A 21,578-nucleotide genomic window follows, 5' to 3' on the forward strand; every position below is an offset into this window, starting at 1 on the left:
TTATGGAAAATAAAGGTGCTAATGAACAAAAAACCTGACAAATGAAATGCTTCATGGAGTAATTGCTACATAGGTTCAGATCTTCATGGAGGGATGCAAACCATTACCATGTATCCATCAATAAGGACATGGCAGTGTTGCAAATGAAGTTAATGCAGTTTTTAAAATCTTTGGCTTTAATTTAGTTTGTAATATGATATGAGATGGTATTTAGTGGGTTATTTTATTTATGCAAACTCAATGTGAACATGAGTAATAGCTAATGGGGCGTTGAATCAGAAGTTGTCTCCCTGCCTTACTTCCTACATATAATGTCCTCTTAACAGTTTGAGATTTGTTCTGTGTCACTGTTTCACCCCTAGGTGTTTATTCTGAAAAACTAGTTATCTTTTTCTTACTCTGCATAATGATTATTTTGAAAAAGTATTTGAGGAAAGATGGGATGTGTTCAATTCTGTTGACTGAAGATGAACACATGCTCATGGCGGGGTTTACTCTAATTAGGGTTGCATTTTAAGTGGACTATCTGTACACAGACATGGTTCCCTGTCTTTTAATTTGAATTAGATAGGACATTTTAACAGCTTTGGCTCTTCCTCTTAGGGGAGAAGAAAAGGTAGATAGATTTCTTAAGTCAGATACTGTTGAAACAAAGTGTCATGGGGAATATTTATGGGCCACCCCAACTCTTGTGCAACTTCTATTTCAGAGAGACACCATCCTCTTCATCTTCATCACCCCCCTCCCTCACCTCCTGTCTGCTTTGTCCAGACATTGGTATCCCATAATGCAGTGTTGTAGAGCGCACAGCCAACAACAATAGGGCAATTTGGCACGGGAGTGTGTCCGTTTCCCCTCAGCCCTATGTCCCTCAACCCTATTTCAGTGAATTTACTTAAACTTAATCTAACCTACCTTACCCTGAATTAACCTCAACCACTACCTAACCCTAACCTATTCGATAGCTAACCTATTAGATAGCTAATCCACAGGGCTGAGGGGACATAAGGCTGACCCCATTTGGCACAGGGTGAGAAGTTCAGACATTGTCTGTAGTGGTGTGTAACAGCAAGCCCAATCCATGGGGAAATCCGTAAATTGCAGTCAGTCATTACACATAATTACGTTTTGAGAGCTCAAAGTGTGTGTGGCTCATGTCTCCCCTATTTTACACATGCAAAACAGTTGTGCAGCTGGTTTGTAAATTAATAGCTTTTTTATTTTCAAAAATTCAAATAAAGTGCATTCGCACCAATGCAAATTACCTCTCAGTAGGCATGAATGCGCTTAGCCTTTAAGTCTATAGTTCTCCAAATACAAGTTTGTGTTGTGTATGATCTGTGTTTAAGGTGGCAGGGGAATTAATAAGAGGTCTTGTCTGATTATCAGTATAGCTTGCAAGGAAAGGATCTTTTTCTCTCTCCATAATTATAGGCCTATATTTTTTCATGTCCTTGGTGTTGAGCTAGATGTATAGGTTCACGGGCGGGGAAAAGACTTGACTGTTGCTATGTGATTATTGGCTTCGGACAATATTGAATGTCCATTGAGTTGCTCCTACTTTCTTTATCCAGGATAAACAGCACAGAAAAAGAAAACCGAGGAGTTGTTGGAGGATGTCATTGTTAGCCCCCCACATTGAGTAGATTTTCAGCCAGACAGTTGGAAGTGTAAATATAGAGAAAAACATTTGCAGACATCTTTGCTCCAGCATCTTGTGTTGGCCAGTGTCTGTCTAGGCTTTCTAGAGTAACACAGTTTTGACACGGTTAATACCATGACTTGTCCTGAATCGGATGAGTATGGCTCTTGTATTGCTATAACTGGATAAATAACTTGGCATTCTCATGTTGACCTATATACTGTATACTGATAATCTGATGGGGCAAAGGACATACTTACTTTCAAGTTTCTAAAACACATTTTTTTCATTCAATAATTCCAGTCAGTAGCAATTTGGACTGCTGAGGTAGAGTATCCTGACCAGCATGAGCGTTTCCGTGTTAAGACAAAACTCCTCATTCGGACACAGGGCTAATGATTCTTAAAACAGCTTCAAAACACATAAGGATCTTTATATTAAGTTTGTTTTTCTCTATATGACATGGTGCAGTAAAAGGTGGAAGCCTAAATGTTGTGCACACCAGTGTTTCATATGACATTATAGTTTTAGGTTGGAAGAAATTCTAGTAAAAGCAGTAGGCATGGAAATATTTTAAGTGGGTCTATCAGGCCCAGCCCCGAGAGAGATGTTTTGTGCATGTGCTAATAATAGTGTGTTAAGTGTTTTTTTTTATGTTCTGGCCAAGTGAGGCACACCCTTACCAGGCAGAAATGTTCCTATCTGTCGTTTAATACAAGAAGTCATTTTTACACAGAAAAGAAAACATATCACCTCTGACGGCTGGTCAAATACTCAACCCCAAAACAACACATATGAAACAATATTCAATATAGTTTTAAAAAAAAAAGCCAACTTAAGAAGCATACCGAGATGACACTTTGAGATCTGAGTTGGGACATTGTTTCACTCTTAGATTATAACTCTCACGCCTACCCCAGCCGATGTGCTTTTCAGTGCCGATGACAGGAAGTGGTGGGGTGGCAAGTGTTTCCGAGCAGTAAATAGGGTGTTGCTGACACAAATGAGAAAGAACGCAGCTCTAATCAGCCCCACAACTGGGAAATAATGCAAACCATTGTAGTTCTGGCCCAGCGTGGGCCTCAGCCTGTACAGTTATTTTCCAGTAGACAGACATGCTGATGTTTTTGTCATCTGTGAGTACAGACAGAATAAGAAACCCAATTAGTTTGCTCAGTTTAGAATTATACACATCCATACATCCATCCACCCATACATGTGCATGCATGCATGCATGCATGCATACATACATACACTCTGTGTGTATGGCTTTGCCGCAGAACACAATATGTGTTTGTGTGTTGCCTAAGGAGGAATCAGACCAATCTTTACAATCTGTTTCTGCTAACCATGAAATTCTGTGAGGTAGAAAGTTCGGTTTTGTTAAATAAAAATGAAAACTGTTAAGTTGTCTGACACATGACAGGAAGTAGCCCACTCTCCAGAGAGTTCAGTGTTTAGCAGCAGTACCTCACAAGGCCCAGCCATCAGAGGATGTGGTTACTTCCTGTAGATAAGTTCTATAAAGAGGCCAAGTCAGAATCACACATTTGTTGCACATTCTGTGTTTCTCCCTACATATAGATGCGTAAGGGGAATAAACATCATCGCATGGTTTTTGTTATTTTTCTATTTGTTCTCTTTATAATTGGGAGTTTCTTCAATCATATAGACTTACATCAAATTTAAATGCCAGGGTGTTTGTGGGTCAGCCTGTTTAATTATTCAGGATCATAAATTCAACATTACCCACATGAGAATAATTGAATTAATTTAATGAATGAAAGCATATGTCACTTTTATTTTATGTCAGATTTTATGTCAATATCACCCAAACCACATTTTCGTGAATTTTCTTACAGATTATTGGCAAAGTGCCAAGCACAAGTTTCATGTAATTGGCTGTTTTCTACTTATAAAGTGAACCTGGACGTCTTGATGTCATTTTTAGTCACTTAACAACAGTAGTAATAATAAATTATAATTTTGATAAGTATAATAACATCAGTGAACAAAATTATTAGTATCATGTTGAGGCATTCCAAATTAAACTTAACTTCCTGTTCTCCACCTCTAAGTCTACTAGTGCCTGGTATATATGGCAAGTACTTGTCTGCACTGAACAGACGTTTGAATCACAGTGCTGACTCTCGTTTGTTGCTTTGGATAAAGGTATCTGCTAAATGAGCAAATGTAACATAAAATGAGTCAGCTTAAAAAAGGGGAACCCGGGGTCCACTTCATGTCAACTGCAGTATTGTTCATGGTTGGTATAAACGCAAACCGGTCTAAGTTGAGCAAATTTACTGCTGTTTATTATGTATATTTTGCTGAACTGTCACACACACGTGCACATGCGCGTGCACACACACACACACACACACACACACACTCATCGGCGGTCACTCGGGGTTGAGTATGGCTGTCCTCCTTCTAGGTCCTTGTGGATCTTCAGGTGGGCATAGAGGCTGATCCTGGAGCCACATATTTTTGGGGCAGTTTGGGCAAGGGTGTGAAGAAGTGGTTGAGGATGTGGTTTGGGCCTTTCTAGTAACTTGCTCCTTTCTGAGTCTGCGCTTGTTTTCAGCAGCACAGTGGAGGTTGCACACACGCACACACATACACACAAACACGCCCCAGCTCCCCAAAATGATGAAATATTAGGCAAGCGACAGCTGTGATCGTAAATCTCATCAATGCCTGTGTTCTCGAAAAATGTCTCCCTTGAGCGGTGCACCTCCTACTGGTAGGTAATGCAATGGTGATACAATGAACAGTACCAGTGTGTGTTGAGGACCGATATGCGCCACTTATTAATTATGTTATCATTGAAATAAAATGCTCCACAGTTCAGAAACCACATTCTAACAGCATTCAGACTAAAAGAAAAACAGCCACACAATCCCAGCCACCCCTTAACTACACTGAAAGTGGAAGTGAAAATGGCAACAAATCCAATTTTTACAAGGCTGTGTATCAACGCAGTAAGGCACCCCCTATTGAAACACAGTTATTCAAGCAGATAGTATATGACAGTTTTTACACATTTTGTGGCTTTTTAAGGTTTAAGATAACATTGCCAATGTTTAGAGATGCTGAAGGTAAAAGGCCTACACTGACAGAGGTATGATGGGTAAAGAGTTTGATAAAGCATTATATCCGTTTAAGTCAAACTCATCAAGATCAGTAAATCCAATATCAATAGAATCGATCAGAAATCCAAGTGTTTGAATGAAAGCACAATCTTTTCTGCGATTTATAACAGCAACGGTGTTGCATGTGTGCCATATGATGCGTATGTTGTACCTGCATATACAGCCTTGGTTCAACCCATATCTGTACCCATACACGGTGTTCGACAAAACACAGATTTTTCCGGAGACAGACTTCCTCTACTTTGCAAGCTTCTACACGGTGATATCCACAGTTATCCACAGTTTTATAGCCAGGGGGAGAGGTGCCATCTTTGGGCCGAATAACATTATCAATGAGCTGAAACTGAAGGAAAAGCTCATCTCTGGTTAAGGAAGTCTATAGACTGTGGTGTTAAATCTCAATGCAATAAAGAGATTCTTTCATATTACAGGGAGTCATTTGAGTCACTATTCATTTCAAAAATACCGCTTAATGCAGCTTTAATGTAAGACCAGGTCTGAAGTGATTTCGTTGACAAATCATCTTGCAAAACCAAAGAAACTATGTTGATGACTGATTTTATTACGGTCATTGAAACACCAACTTGTTTTTGATGGTGGTTCCTCCTGATTTGCTTTCTTCCACAGATAAGTGTGAAGGTAACCACAATGGATGCAGAACTGGAGTTTGCCATTCAGCCCAACACAACAGGCAAACAACTCTTTGACCAGGTATGATGAATTTCAGACAGGTCAACTTGTTATAAGGTTAATTTCAGTGACAGCTGCAGACAAACTGTGTTTAGGTTTGTGCATTCATTCTGTTGCCTACCAACACGGGGATCACTGGTTCGAATCTCCGTGTTACTTCCAGCTTGGTTGGGTGTCCCTACAGACACAATTGGCCGTGTCTGCAGTCGGGGCGCCTGTTCGGGGGAACTGGGGGGCTGCGCGATCCTCCCACGCGCTACGTCCCCCTGGCGAAACTCCTCACTGTCAGGTGAAAAGAAGCGGCTGGCAACCATGACCTGGATGAATGAGAACATTCACAGAAATGAGAACATTCACAGACAAGCGGCTGGCAACTCCATACATATTGGAGGAGGAATGTGGTAGTCTGCAGCCCTCCCCAGATCAGCAGAGGGGGTGGGGCAGCGACTGAGATGGCTCAGAGGAGTGGGGTAATTGGCCGGATATAATTGGAGAGAAAAGGGTGGAAATATCCAAAAAAATTAAAAATTGCACATTCATCTGTTTGCCCTCTTTCATCTCTCAGTGGAATTGTTTGAGATGCGTAATGGTCAAGTCTCAGAGAGAAGAGTTAATGGATAATTCATGTTGATTTTGTTTTTCATTTTTTTGTAAATCAAGGTAGCCATTAATCTTTGCAGTATGATACACTGTTAAAAGGTTGACATAAGAAACTTTATTAACCCTTGTAGGGAAATTCTACAGCTGTCAATACAATAATTCACTGGCTATCCAGATAGTGCTGTATTTCACACTGCAATATACACAGTTAAAGCAGTAATGTAAGCTATTTATGATGCCAGTTTTGTTTCAAAAGTGAATGAATGCAGAGAGCAAGGTTTGATAATGTCTTATAATGTAATTATAGTGTCTTATAAGCAAAGGCAACCACAAACAGTTGCCCTTAACATGAACAAATGGGTCTAAATTTGTGCCCTCTCAACCATCATCTGAATGAATTTGATAAAATTGTAGCTCTGAGGTTTTTGGGACAGACCTTATGAATTTTAGCAAGTAACTTAAAGGTAACTTGTATAAATTCCATAAAAATACAAATGTAAACATGCCAGCCACAAATGTGTTGGATATTCTGTTAAATTGAAGAAAGAAGATTTACTGTGCATTAACACAATCTGCGTTCTTTAAATGTGAATCAGCTGTAAGTGCCAAAGCTTTTACGAAGGTCTTTCAATAGCTATTTGGTATTTCATTTCAGCTGCGACATCAGTTTGGCTTCAGAACATCTCCGTAAGGGTTTTAAACTGGGCTCTCAATCAGATCCCATGATGTTGGTGATTCATGATGTCTTTGTTCATTACTTTAAGATTACAATTCCACTTATGTTATTTTAAGGTTGTTAAGACCATCGGACTGCGGGAGGTATGGTACTTTGGACTCCAGTACCAGGATACGAAGGGTTTCTCCACATGGCTCAAACTCAATAAGAAGGTGAGTTCTTTGATATTTTCCTTGATGAAATAGGTCAGGAGGGCCTTCGTGCTTATTTGGGCAATAAATGAACTTCTATGATAAGCTTATAATGTTTAGTTTTCTAAGTGCGGCTTTCACAATTCATCTGTATGATGTTTTACATCAGGTGACAGCGCAGGATGTGAGGAAAGAAAGCCCGCTGCTCTTCAAATTTCGTGCCAAGTTTTTTCCTGAGGATGTGTCTGAAGAGTTGATTCAGGAGGCCACCCAGCGGCTATTCTTCCTGCAGGTGAAGGAGGGGATTTTAAATGATGACATTTACTGCCCTCCAGAGACAGCAGTCCTGTTGGCCTCCTATGCAGTGCAGGCCAAGTATGCAGACTACAACAAGGATGCCCACACACCAGGATACTTGTCCAGTGACAAGCTCCTTCCTCAGAGGTAAATCATCACAGATGATGCTCCTTTAGGTCCCATGAAGTGAAAAATGCATTTACAATCGTTACGTATTTTATCTGCACTTAATTTACATCCATCTAACACTGTTTTGGAAGTTCACACAAAAACAAAATCTCTTTTGTAATTATGAAAATAACGTTTTTACTTTCTTGACAAATTCAGTAATTTTTAGTCATGTCACCGTCCTGCACTTGCAGGTGTACACTAATTAAAATATTCAATGAATTGGGAGCAAGAAACTTGAAACTAGCCAACAGCATATCAATGTTCATGTTCCTCTAAAAATGCCCAGCCATTATTGGCCGCGCAATAATTCATTATTATTGTCTTTGGAAGGAACTTGGGATATTATCATATGGGGATACACAAGTTAGTAGCCAAAATTTATAACAAGAATATACGCTAAAATGTCTCTCAAAACGAGGTGTGAAATATTTGATCAAGTATTATTTGAAACTATGTTGGATTTTATACTTAAGAGTACAATGTGATGAATCTAGGTAAGATTTTTAAACATGGTATCTTTTACATATGTAAGCATATATATCATGCTATATATATATAAAATCCAGTGAGTCAGGTAAATTCTTTATGAGAGAGCTTGTACTGTCTCATAATTTACTTGACTCACTGGATTATTTTGCTCCTTATTTGTTGAGAACTTTCCCTACCATTGAGTGTTTCTTTTAACAAAGTTTTATATAGATATATAGATAGATAGATAGATAGATAGATAGATAGATAGATAGATAGATAATCATGTAAAATTCCATATGATTATTGTGATAATATTTTTCCAAATCAAGTCAAATTAAACGCCCTCCCATCGCAAAACTCCATCGTCAGTTCCATTTGATTCAGATGTAATGCTAAAACCAAAACTGGAAGTTTGTAGTGCTCTAAATGCTATTTCATGCCATCCTTAAGACTAAAGCTCTAGATTTAAACTGAATCCATTCTCACTAGGTCCTAAATTTCGATCATTTATTCCCTAAGCTCTTTTATGTGTTGCCAAGTATTTCCAAACATTGGGTTCCAAATAAATGCATCTATTTTACATAAATATATTACTGAAAATACCATCAAGACCTGTCTCTGGTTGTTTCAGTGTTAGCATTGGATAGTTAGGTAACATATGGATAGCTTTTGGTTGTAATGTTATATTTTACTGTAGCTGGCTAGCATTTTGCTTACTGAAACATTAGCTTGGTGTTTGTAAACAGTCAGCTAGATGAGTTAGCATATCAGCTTATAATGGTGACATTTTGTGCTAGCTATATTCAACAAGTATTTGGCCGGGTTTCGGATTTTGTTTGAATTTTGCAAACATTCATCTGCTAGAGTATGTTCAATATAGCATTTTGACAGCTTTATTTTGTGGAATTTGTAGCAAATGTCAGCGGTTCATATCACAGTAGTTCACATCTGTACAGCTAGCAGTGTGGTTGACAGCGCCGCACTACACAGCATTTGGTATCTCAGTACCTTACACTTGTCTGATAACAGTATGTTTAGTTAACCAGTACATGAAATATCCTTTTGTGGAAATATGTTGATATGTAAACAATGTATGTGCAGGCGTTCACACACCAATACACGTTCATTACCTACCCCTGCCCCCTCCATAGCACATCAACACACACACACACACACACACATGCTCACACATGTACGCATTTGCCCCTCATCTGAACCAGGGTTTCTATCTGGCCGGAGTCAACCCACACCCCAAGCCACGTTTCCTTACTGCTAAGTATCCTCACCCAACACTGCATCACCCATCAACACGTGCACAACCACACACCATACAACCGTGCATTTGGTCCCTTTACTTCATGGCTCATATTCCCCCCTCTATACATGCGCACACAGACTTCTTTCTCACGTGTGGCTTCTCTAGTAATGCAGTTACATTGCTGTAAGCTACGTGAATCTGTTAAGAGACTTGTTGAGAAATGTTAAGGAATACAAGGCAGTTGAGCCTCTTGGTAGCAGTGCCACAGCGAGGTAGTTTGAGATAGCTGTTGGTGTGAATGGGGGACAGGAAGCTGCAATGCACTGTTGAACCTCGCAAGGTGGGCCTACCTCAAATGTACATTTGAGAAGGAAGCTTCCCTTGATTAAAAATGTACATTTGAGAAGGAAGCTTCCCTTGATTAACCCGCTGACATGCCAACATGCACACAAACAACCCTGTAACAGCTGTTTTAGGTAAACATTGAATGATGCTGCATGTGAGATCGGCCAGTAGGTTCACGATCGCGTATGTAATGATTAACCTAAATCTTCTTAAGTTAAGTATATTTACTAGTCCTTTTGTTGGGGAGCATTTTTCTTTAGTTGACCTCCAACTGTCATGTCCTATCCTCTCAGAGTACTGGACCAGCATAAGCTCAACAAGGAACAGTGGGAGGAGAGGATTCAGGTGTGGCACGAAGAACACAAAGGCATGCTGAGGTAGCCACACACACACACACACACACACACACACACACACACACACACACAATTGTGTCTGTATAGGTGTTCTGCTTGGTTTCTATTTCTTATCATAAACATACAAAGGACAGAATCATACATGTCTTTTCATTTTTTAAATTAAATGTTCTGACCTAGGAAGCATAAATTACAAAGACCCTCTGTTTGTTAGCAATGCAAGGACTTACCTGGTAGTTTAAACTCCAATGTGTGCATATTTGCACCATAGCTGTACTGTCAAGAGACTCTTTCTTGACAATACCTCTGATGTGTTTAGTCATTAAATTATTTTGCCACGAATTTTTAACGGGAAACATTAGGTGGAGAAAAACAGTTTTTAAAACTACTGTACTGATGTATTATTGTAATTACACTAACAGACACAGCCCTGTAACATGTCAGGCCTACTTGTCCTATTGATAATCTCTTCTCAACTTAACATTTTATTCTTGCACAGAGAGGAGTCCATGATGGAGTATCTTAAGATTGCTCAAGATCTAGAAATGTATGGCGTCAACTACTTCAACATCAAGAATAAGAAAGGATCAGAGCTTTGGTTGGGAGTTGATGCCTTGGGTCTCAACATTTATGAACAGAATGACAAGTGAGTTTCCACAATGCTACAGTATTGTTACTACATGGATGTTTATCAGGATATGTTTCATGATTTTTTACTTCATGAAACCAAAATATTGCAGGAACTGTGATCTGATACAAATAAATAAGCTTGGTATGCATATACAATGTTCTTGACCCAAACCTTTTTTTACTCTCTTTTCAACAGAATGACTCCAAAAATTGGATTTCCTTGGAGCGAAATCCGGAACATTTCCTTCAATGACAAGAAATTTGTCATTAAACCAATTGACAAGAAAGCACCGGTATGTTAAGCCTAACGAATATCCACCTAGGAAACAAATTCATGAATATTGTAAGAGCACTTGCACCTGTCGCTCATTTTTATGTCATCTAAAATAAATTTGTAATACTGCCATTGTAGGACTTTGTATTCTATGCTCCAAGACTACGCATCAACAAACGAATTCTGGCACTCTGCATGGGCAACCATGAGTTGTACATGCGTCGCCGCAAACCTGACACCATTGAGGTACAGCAGATGAAGGCCCAGGCTCGGGAGGAGAAAAATCACAAGAAGATGGAGAGGTCAGTGTCATTGTCTGTATTGCTCAAACAGGGTCACTGGCATTAACATAAAATAAGGAAATGTCATGTCAAAAGTCCTTTAACCTATTAGCAGCATAACATGTTAATGACATGTTTTAAATGACATATATGTTATAGAACAAGAGCCCACAGTTTTCTTCTTTGTGCAATTCAGTGTCAATATGGCTTTCAGTAAAACAGTGAACCACTTCCTGTTCCTGCACAACCCAAATGGGCATCTGACCGATTTCATATTTGATATGGTAACCGTATATATTATTGACAAGTATTAGTTTTTCCTTTTATTTAACATGTTGGTATGGCGCACATGTACCCTGACTCTGCCAAATGACAGAAGCTAAGCAGGTATGGACTTGGCTAGTACTTGGATGGGAGACCTCACAGGAAAACTGAGTTGCTGCTGGAAGTGGTGTTGGTGGGCCAGTAGGGTACAGTCTTCCCTCTGGTCCTAATAAAAAAACAACAAATATCAAATCCCAGTGGCACAGTGGTTAGTGCGGTCGCCTCACAGCAAGAAGGTCCTGGGATCAAGCCCCGGAGTAGTCCAACCTTGGGAGTTGTCCCTGGCCATCCTCTGTGTAGCTTTGCATGTTCTCCCTGTGCCTGCATGGGTTTCCTCTGGGTGCTCTGGTTTCCTCCCACAGTCCAAAGACGTGTGTGTCGGCCTTGTGATAGACTGGTGGCCTGTCCAGGGTGTCTCCCCGCCTACCGCCCAATGACTGCTGGGATAGGCTCCAGCATCCCCGCAACACTGAGCAGGATAAGCGGTTTGGATAATGGATGGATATCAAATCCCAGTGCCCCAGCACAGTGACGGGGACACTGTGCTGTAGGAGATGCCGTCCTTCGAATGAGACGTTAAACTGAGCTTATGACTCACTGTGATTATTAAAGATCCCATAGCACTTATCGCAAAGAGTAGGGAGTTCCCCAGTGTCCTGGCAAAATTCCCAACCTGGCTGTCTCCATCTGGCCACCTAATCATCCCCCCATGTAATTGGCTCAATGATTCTGCCCTCTCCACCTCAATTTGATGTGTGGTGAGCATTCTGGCGCAAAATGGCTGCCATGCATCACCCAGATGGGTACTACACATTGGTGGTGGTTGAAGTGAATTACCCCCTTCAATGTGAAGTGCTTTGGGTGTCTAGAAGAGCCCTATATAAATGTAATGATTATTATTATTATTATTAACAAAAACAAGCTTGCCATGTAAAGAGTTTTCTCCTATAGTGAGTCGATCTCCGTGTGCTGCCTGTACAATGTACTGTCTTTGTGTCCATCAGGGCTTTACTGGAGAATGAAAAGAGGAAAAGAGAACTTGCAGAAAAAGAAAAGGAAAAGATTGAAAAGGAAAAGGAAGAGTTAATGGAGCGATTAAAACAAATTGAGGAGCAGACCAAGAAAGCTCAACAAGGTAGGTAAACTATAAATGTTCTACAAAAGCACATTTTGTTGCAGCAGTTATTAACAATAATCTGTTTTGCTTTTTTCCCCCCAAAATACCTTCCTCTTCATTTTTAATTTTTAATTTCTCTGTGTCGATCTGTGCACTCAGAGTTGGAAGAGCAGACACAAAGGGCTTTGGAGTTGGAGCAGGAGAGGAAGCATGCAAATGAGGATGCTGAACGCCTGGAGAGCGAGCTCAAGGCTGCCGAGGACGCCAAGGTTGCTCTGCTTCAGCAGTCCGAGAACCAGATGAAAAACCAAGAACACCTGGTCAGTTATACCTGTTTATAACCAAATAATTAATGCAATTACATTTTTATGAATAACTTATTGCCTAATTATAAGCACTGGAACTATGCAAAAATGCAAAAAGAACAAAAATAAACTTTGTTCCCTCAGGCAACGGAGTTGGCTGACTTGACCTCAAAAATTTCCCTGCTGGAGGATGCCAAGAAGAAGAAAGAAGATGAGGCTGTACAGTGGCAGCAGAAGGTATGGGAGGAATTTCTACTTTTCATATAATGCTCTTATACTCTGGCTTTGACTGCAGTAACATCCAGTTTGGGTTTTTTTCCCTCAATATTTACATGTAGCAGTCAAGGAACATTATTATATTGTATTGAATTTTGGAAGGGAACAGTATCAATCTCTAAAGTGGCTCATCATTTTTATGCCCACGTTCAGGATTTCAAATCCATACTGGTTTTACCTCAATGGAAAAAATCCAGAGATGTATAAATGTATCCATTATTATTATTATTATTATTAGAAAGGGGTGTAAATATGTTCTATGATTTTCATTTTGATTAATGCTCCAAGTAATGCACTTCTTTATCTGTTGAAATTAATTTTGGTGGGCTTTCAAGTTGAAGTTAAAAGAAATCAGAAAAAAATCATTAATACAAATACTTCATTGCCTAGATTCATATTATTTAATGTCACTGTTTCTTCGAGCGTCCCTCCACAATCCTCCCTCCACCACCATGCTCCTATACCTACACCAGGAGCTATACAATGTTATATGAATTGTTGACATTTGTTAAAAGATGAAAACAGATGTGTTAAAAAACATTTTGTATCTGGGCCCATAGCAAAAATATAGCTTTTTTTCTAGCTTAATGGCTTTGTCAGGTTTGGCTGTTAGAAAGGCTGTAGCATAATTTTTGTTTCATATATAATAAGTTGTTTAAATATATAATAGCCATGCAGCGTATCCTCTATATCCTTTGTATTTAACATATAAAGGCAGAGAGATTTGTAAAAAAGAGATCCAGAGGTCCAACTTCATTTTTCATACAGCAATAATTGAATGGGCCTGAATGTGCTCCGAGGGACACAAACTGACACCATCCTTTTAGAGGTCTATTGCTATTTTGTATGTTGATAAACTGTTGTTTGACAATGATGTGTGAATGTGTGCTGTATGTGCACATGCGTAAAAGATATGGGAAAAAACTATGTCTGAAGTAGCTTTATATAAGCGGTGTTTAAGCTGCAGAGTCAGAAAAAAACTGCTTTTACCTTGTTGTAGTTGCTAATGACAATGGATTCATTAGCATCTAAGCTTCTGCTGTTCACACTGGTGACTGCTGGTGGGTCATAAAAGCAGGAAATTAGTAAATAAAGTGGCATTTTTGGTTTTGATGTTCTGCTGAGTAGATGACTCCTCTGGGAAAGATGGAAATTCCTGGGGCTCTGTGTGTGTGTGTGGGGGGGGGGTTTATAGGGAGAGGGATTAGAGTTAAAAGCTCCTGTCTGATTTGGTAAAAGTCATGTTGGCTGACCTAAACCCTTGACTTAGGGAAGAGTGACTCATGGCTCATGGCATCCTGTTTGGGGTAGCTGCTAAAATGATGCTATAATACAGAGAGGATATTTCTCACCCCAATAAACGTTCTGGCTTACTAAACAAGGTTGTATGAAAATGTAGTGTCCATTGTCTTTTTAGTCCAATATTCATAACTGGAACTGAAACACTCCAACTTAATGTAAACAAAAATGGTAAATTTTGTAAACATTCATACATTCACATAATTAACAGTCATGCAAGTGGTATGGTACAGATAATAAGATGGCAGACCAAGGCAAAGGGCACAAGGGTTAGAGCTGAGATGGAACAATACAATGCATGGTCTGCTTTTCTGTGCAGACCTCAGTGAAGACAGCTATTTTCTTTACTAAAATGCCTTTAATTGGCGTCCGAGTAGTGTAGTGGTTTATTCCATTGCCTACCAACACGGGGACCGTCGGTTCGAATCCCTGTGTTACCTCCGGCTTGGTCGGGTGTCCCTACAGACACAACTGGCCGTATCTGCGGGTGGGAAGCCGGATGTGGGTGTGTCCTGGTCGCTGCACTAGCGCCTCCTCTGGTCAGTTGGGGTGCCTGTTCGGGGAATAGCATGATCCTCCCACGCACTACGTCCCCCTGGTGAAGCTCCTCACTGTCTGGTGAAAAGAAGTGGCTGGCAATGTATCAGAGGAGGCATGTGGATCCAGGGAAGGTTGAGGGGGTAGAGCAGCGACCAGGACAGCTCAGAAGAGTGGGGGTAATTGGCCGGATACAATTGGGGAGGAAAAGGGGGAAAAAAGATGTTAACAGATATGAAGGTTTAAGAGTCCCCCCTTCAACTGCTGCCTTATCTGCTCTTTTGTCTTCAGTAAAAGGGGCCAAGACTTCTGAAGGCAACTGTAAACGTTGGTGAAAGATAGATAGCTGGCACTATGCTCCCACTCACATGCGTTCATTGCTTTCATGTTGGGCAGTCAGAAATGTTTGTGACGGCCCAAATTAAAAGCTGTCTATATATTTTATCATCGTTATGCTCTGGTCCTTAGTCAGCAACTTGTATTTGGATGTGTGCTTTCCATATTTCCCCCCTTTATTCGGGAACTGGAGACACTGGGTGACATCATCTCACGTCCACTGTGTTGTCCCTCAGGCTGCCATGGTGCAGGAGGACCTGGAGAAGACCAAAGAACAGCTGCAAACCAAAGTGATGGCGGCCCATGTACAAGAGCCTGTGAACGCAGAGAACGAGCACGACGAAAATGACGAGAGCAGCGCCGAGGCCAGCGCCGAGTTCACAGCTGCCGCCACCTACAAGGACCGCAGTGAGGAGGAGCGCATGACCGAGGCTGACAAGAATGAGCGTGTGCAGATGCATCTGCTTGTGAGTCCTCATTTCTATCTAGATATAACTTAACTCTAACTTAGCGTTTTAAAATTTATCCATATCCACTTGTTGTGCTACTTCTTGTTGTTGCACAGTTTGGAGTTTGCCAAAAAAATAATTTCACTGCTCGTTGTACTTATACGTGAAGGTCCTGTCATGAATCTTGAATCTCTAGATATGACACTGGATGTAATACTGCACCAGAGGGGATAGGAAATTAGAATACAAGATTATTGAATTTGGATGAATTCCACAATTTTATAGATCCAATTAATTGATTCACAGGAAATCTAATTTCAGAGCCTCTAACTCACACAACAAACACAGAAATTAAATTGTTTTAAGTTAAATAGTAAATATGGATTAACACTTGAAAAGAAATGTTTGCTATGTCAAGCAACGTGAATACAAAAGAAATTACCAAAAAAGGGCCAACGTGCCTACTGAAGTAACTATTCATTCAGTGCCAGAACGTTAAGTCAGTTCATTATTATTATTATTATATAAAATTCATTATTGGTCTTCTTAATAGTATTGTTATTGTAGTGGGCGGCTGCCCACTGCTCCTAGCTACACAGCTAGGACAGGTTAAATGCAGAGCATGAATTTCCCCACGGGGATTAACAAAGTATATCAAAATCCTAAAAATAAAAAATTCTCATGAGAGTATGACAAAGTCACTTAGATGAGTGATGAAACATTTCTCCTACTAAACTTTGTGTCCAGATGAACTGATTCAACTTTCTGGGATTTCCTTACCTGGATTATTGAGCATCAAGATAATCATTCAGTGTGTAGTTGTTCATTCTGGCTGACTAATCATGCAGTACCTACAGCTGAACTATCTTTAAACTGTTCTTTTTCCTTTTACCACTCAAGGTGAGAGTAAGTGCGTGATACATAAGCTGCTGTTTCTACATAATAAGAATGTGTTAACTGTGCCTTTCTCAGTGTGACTTTTAACTGTGATTTAACCACTGAGATGTGGCATTAACGCTCCGTTCTCTGTTCAACCAGGCTTTGAGCTCGGAGTTGGCCAATGCCCGGGACGAGACCAAGAAAACGGCAAATGACATGATTCATGCAGAAAATGTGCGAGCAGGACGTGACAAGTACAAGACCCTTAGACAGATCCGGTCAGGCAATACCAAACAGCGCATCGATGAGTTTGAATGTATGTAATGTATCCATGCAGCAGTGCAAAAGCCCACACACCACGGCCATTCTGCTAAGACTGCAGTCCCGCCTCACGTAAGATAGAGTGCCTTATACCCAAATCAATCAGACACACCAAAAGGAAATGGTTACAGAAGTTAATTGTATAACTGGAAACTTCCACACAGTACGGTTTTATTATCTCCGATAATGAATTTATGTAATTGAATTTTTAAAAAGGGACATACTTTGGCAACATTCCCCCCATTAAGGGTTTACAGAACATATTATAAACTGTCTCATGCCATATTTCATGTGACATCAAATAATCAGTTTCAACTCGAGCACGTATTTATGTCACATCCCTGTAAGATGATATGATATGATTTTAACTTTTAAGGCTTTTGGACCATCACAATGTCATATTGATTTTTTTTGTCCAACTGCGGTAGCACTTCAGCAGCAAGGTTGATTTTTCACAAACAGTATTATTTCTGCCTTGATGGATTGTCATTGGTTCTCAACCAAATGCATTGTAATCTACAGCGGCAAATACATGTAATATGACTCCAGAGTGTCTGTGTAGAGCATTATTTCTCACAATCAACAGAGGCAATGCTGCTTCGTTTCATTTTCAGAATTTTAAACAAAACTCACTGCTGTCACAATTCACATAGGGGTAATGAAGTCTTGGAAAATTTGTATATTTGTAACTACAAAGCTTCATTCTAGCTCAATTAAAAATTCATTCTTAACATGTTGGCATAAACAAGGTCATGCATTCTGTATGCATGCAAAGTCAGTGCAGCACTTTCAGAATATAAACATCGCAGTGAGCTCTCTTATGAATCATTCCAGACAGAGATAAAATGCACAATTCATCTTGCTAATATTTCATCTTTATTTTCAAGAAACTACTGTATTTTTGTTTCATTATTGGATCATCTGGGATTTATCTCGATAGGTTTGTTTACAGATATTTGGACATTTTGTAAATGCAACAAAAAGATGCTCCTTTTATCCAAGTTCGCTGTAATGGATGCTATATTTGGCTTTTTGGTATGAGTAATTTATAAATAATTTCCCAACGTTAGGTAGCTAAGATTTCAAAGATTTCATTCAAATACAACTACTACATTAATACTAATTTGCACAAACCAAAACCATACACAAAGCATACACTGAATACAGCATGTTGCACCACTTAGTTTATAATTTTCTTTGGGATTTAGAGAACACATGCACATGCACACGCGCACACACACAAACATCATTCACTCTCCTTCGTGAGTCTTGTTGCACAATTTTTTTGCAATCCCCTGCTCCCACCATAAGAAAAGGTCCATCAGCAATATCAACAGCAGGACTTGGGACTGGAGGAAATAAATATCAGATCACAGTACAGACTGTTTTGGCAGGCAGAATTCTGCAAGTCACTCATTTAGGTTTAAAAAAAAGTCGATATTGAATATTCATATGAAGGCCGGAATCGTTTTCATCATGGTAATTGCAGCAGAGAGAGGTAAAAGTACATACTTTGGTAAAAGTGTGGTACAGTGGTAGTATTTCCTTCTTAATATGCAACCCTATTATCTAAATTTGAAATTCTGTTATTACTCAAACACTTTCAAGTAATGCAATGCACACAGAGAAGAAAAATTATATCCTCCAGATATACAAGTGATGATATACTGAATGATATTTTGTGTCATGGTTTCTGGATACAAAAGGACAATTATGGGAGTAACATGAAAATGCTACTCAGCTGAGATTTGAGGATTTTCAATTCAATTTTCAGTTCAATGTTATGAATTAGCTACTGTTCATGTAAGAACAAGGTCAGGGTTTTATACACCATGACAACATCTGACATTGCACAGAAGCATCTCAAACTTGCTCCTCTAATAATAATAATCCCACAGTCCAAAGACACGTAGGTCGGGTGAATCGGCCATACTAAATTGTCCCTAGGTGTGAATGTGTCGGCCCTGTGATGGCCTGGCAGTCGGTCTGTCCAGGGTGTCTCCCCGCTTGCCGCCCACTGACTGCTGGGATAGGCTCCCGCATCCCCGCGACTCCAATTGGGATAAGCGGTTTGGATGGATGGATGGATGACTAATGACAATAATATTAAATGGTGTGTCAACTCCAACATTACTGTCATCATTCTAAACCCAAATTTCAATTGGCATAGATAAATTCATGAACTTCTTTGTGGACATTTGGAAAAAAAAAGCCTTTTTGTAAAGCTCGCCTGCTGATGAACATTACTGTTTTAATCTAGAAGCATAGTGAATTAAAATAATATTTGGCAATGTGATATTTGCATAGGAGCTGCTACAAAATGTTGATTTGTCAGCTTGAGAAATATAATGATGTGACTTGATGTGATATCTCTGCAGTATTACGGTGGTTTATTCATTGACTCTCGGACTGGCACACAATAACAATTTACAGCCCTTAATCTGTGATTTCATTGACTGACACTCGAAACAGCCAGTTAAGGACATGACTGACACTTGGATAGGAGGCAGACTTTGATCGGCATTGGCATTCTGATAGGGGTGAGGACAATTGAACCCTGAACATTCAGCTCTAATATTGCTTCTGTTTTTTAAAGGTAAAAAAAGCAAGTTTGACACTCAAAATCTGCTTCAGTTTACTGTCATTGGTGTAGCTCCAGATTTACAACCTCACAGATTAAAGTCTAGTGGGGGAGTTATGCCCCCCTCTTGAATCCTGAGCTCTTACTGTAGAAATGCCTGACTGGTTGGTGGTCAGAGAAAATAATGGTATTACTATTTGCATATTATTTGCATTGAAACTTCCATAGCTCTTCCATTGGGGGGGGGGGGGGGTTGGAGTTATTTCCCCCCAAATGAGAGCGTGATCCAACCTGACTATTCAATTCAAAGTATCACGACACATTGCCACTACACCTACAAATAGTGATGAAACTGAATGCATTCAATGGGGACTGGATTTGCTCTTCAGCTTCGATGTAGTGTTATTGTAATCTATATCAATGTGGATTACAAGTGAAGGACATTTCTTGATCTGCATATCGTACTGCTTATCTTCACATACAATTCATTTTGCATTGGTACAGCCCATAGGGAATTAGTGTAATGATAATTTTAGGTGTCAAAACATGTTTGTCTTCCCCCAGAAGAACAGGTATTTTGAACACACTGACAGTATTTCTTACATAGATGATGACAAGATGCATGTTATATATGTATTTTTCTTCTTTTTGAAGTGTCATTTGAAATTCTAGTATTATAAAATCTCTTGTAGGAAATGTTTTTTGGTGAAAATGGAAATATTTCCTCAAATCCGTAAAAGTTTTTGTTTGGAACAACTACATTCTGAAAACACACTATGAATCCTGGCAGAGCCATGTCAGCAGCTCTGAGTTGGGACTGCGTTATAAAACCTCTAATTAGACCGGTTAAATGCTCATTTGAATACAGCAATTATTACTAACAGGCAGGCGGAGGTAACATCCACCTGTACATCCAATGTAAAGGAGCCACAATACTTACACAGTATTCAGGCTCCAATGTAAAACCATTTAAACCTCTTGAGTCAGAACCTCCATATAGAAATAACTGCATATCCCCTCAAAATAGGCACATCATGTGGCAATTTACACAACTTGCTTGTAGCTTTTGTTTTTTGGTCCAGTATTTAATTTGGCATGAGATTTTGTTTTGCTCTTGGGTAGAAATAACATTTTCAGAAATGTCTTTACAGTATTTTGAAAGGACAAAGTTAATGTATTTACTGGTATATACATTTCTTTTTACCAGTATTTTGTTCTTTATTTTAGTAACTTTATTGAAGGAATATTTGTACTTTGTAAGAAATTACATTTTGCCAAATTTTACTCAAGGTTTTTATACTTGCCATGACATATACAGTAGACATGCAGAGTTGTAACATTAGCTTAGTAATTTTTATTTTCACTAGTCTTTGGCTAAAGCTTTTGTTATACTATATCCAAAGCTGTAGTTTCAAGGCCTGCTTGGACGAATTTTGAGTAATTTGAAATTTTCAAATTATCAAGTCATGGTGTGTTAAAGACAAGCATGTCATTAAAATTTTGGTTAAGACTGGTTGGTCAAGTAAGTTATAAATAAATGACTGGAATCTACCAGGATAAAAGCATGATAAATATTGTAATGATACAGTAAAAGGCAGTGCCTTGTCCAGGATAGTCAAAAGGTTTGTCTGTTTAAAAGGTATTTCTGTCAATAAATAAAAGAAAAATGCCAAACACATTATTTTTTGCCCAGGTTTGTTTCATTTGCACCCCATTATTACACATTACAATGTTTTTGAGATTGCAGCAGTATGTTTCATGCCCTTTGTCTATTTGTCTTTCATGAGCATCCTAACTCTTAGTTCCTCCTGAGCACAGTTTAACACATTTTAAACTGTTAGTGTGACATTATGCATGGAATAGCATAGAATTTGCAGTTCATGCAACATTAACATTGTTTTTATATTACTATGTAAACCATAGTGCTCCCACTGATATATCATATGTGGCTTATCTGTTTTTGTTCTTGTGGTAGGTAAAACAGATAAACAGCATGTTGTCTGAGTGATCCATCGTGCATACTGGTGTATTTTATTAATTAAAATCCTACCAAAAAGCACCACTAGGTGATGCTTCACTTCCTGTTTATGAGAACACTGCATTGAACTGTTTGAAAC

The 21,578-nt window shown here is 39.3% G+C and overlaps 1 protein-coding gene across 2 annotated transcripts; it reads left to right on the forward strand.

The window, feature by feature from the left end:
* The first annotated feature begins 5,412 nt into the window (after positions 1-5,412).
* Positions 5,413-17,430, forward strand: LOC130117224 (moesin-like). Of its 2 annotated transcripts, XM_056285415.1 has the most exons (12): positions 5,413-5,508; positions 6,880-6,975; positions 7,124-7,398; positions 9,790-9,873; positions 10,352-10,498; positions 10,679-10,775; positions 10,895-11,058; positions 12,366-12,496; positions 12,638-12,798; positions 12,928-13,020; positions 15,468-15,698; positions 16,719-17,430. In XM_056285415.1, the coding sequence occupies exons 1-12, from the start codon at positions 5,446-5,448 to the stop codon at positions 16,881-16,883; spliced, it is 1,707 nt and encodes a 568-aa protein (XP_056141390.1). In that variant the 5' UTR covers positions 5,413-5,445; the 3' UTR covers positions 16,884-17,430. The 2 variants fall into 2 exon arrangements, with proteins under 2 accessions (XP_056141390.1, XP_056141391.1); XM_056285416.1 differs by lacking the exons at positions 6,880-6,975; positions 7,124-7,398 and having other exon boundaries at positions 5,450-5,508.
* Positions 17,431-21,578: the final 4,148 nt, after the last annotated feature.

This window comes from Lampris incognitus, chromosome 8 (assembly GCF_029633865.1).
Source record: "Lampris incognitus isolate fLamInc1 chromosome 8, fLamInc1.hap2, whole genome shotgun sequence".
Classification (NCBI taxonomy): domain Eukaryota; kingdom Metazoa; phylum Chordata; class Actinopteri; order Lampriformes; family Lampridae; genus Lampris; species Lampris incognitus.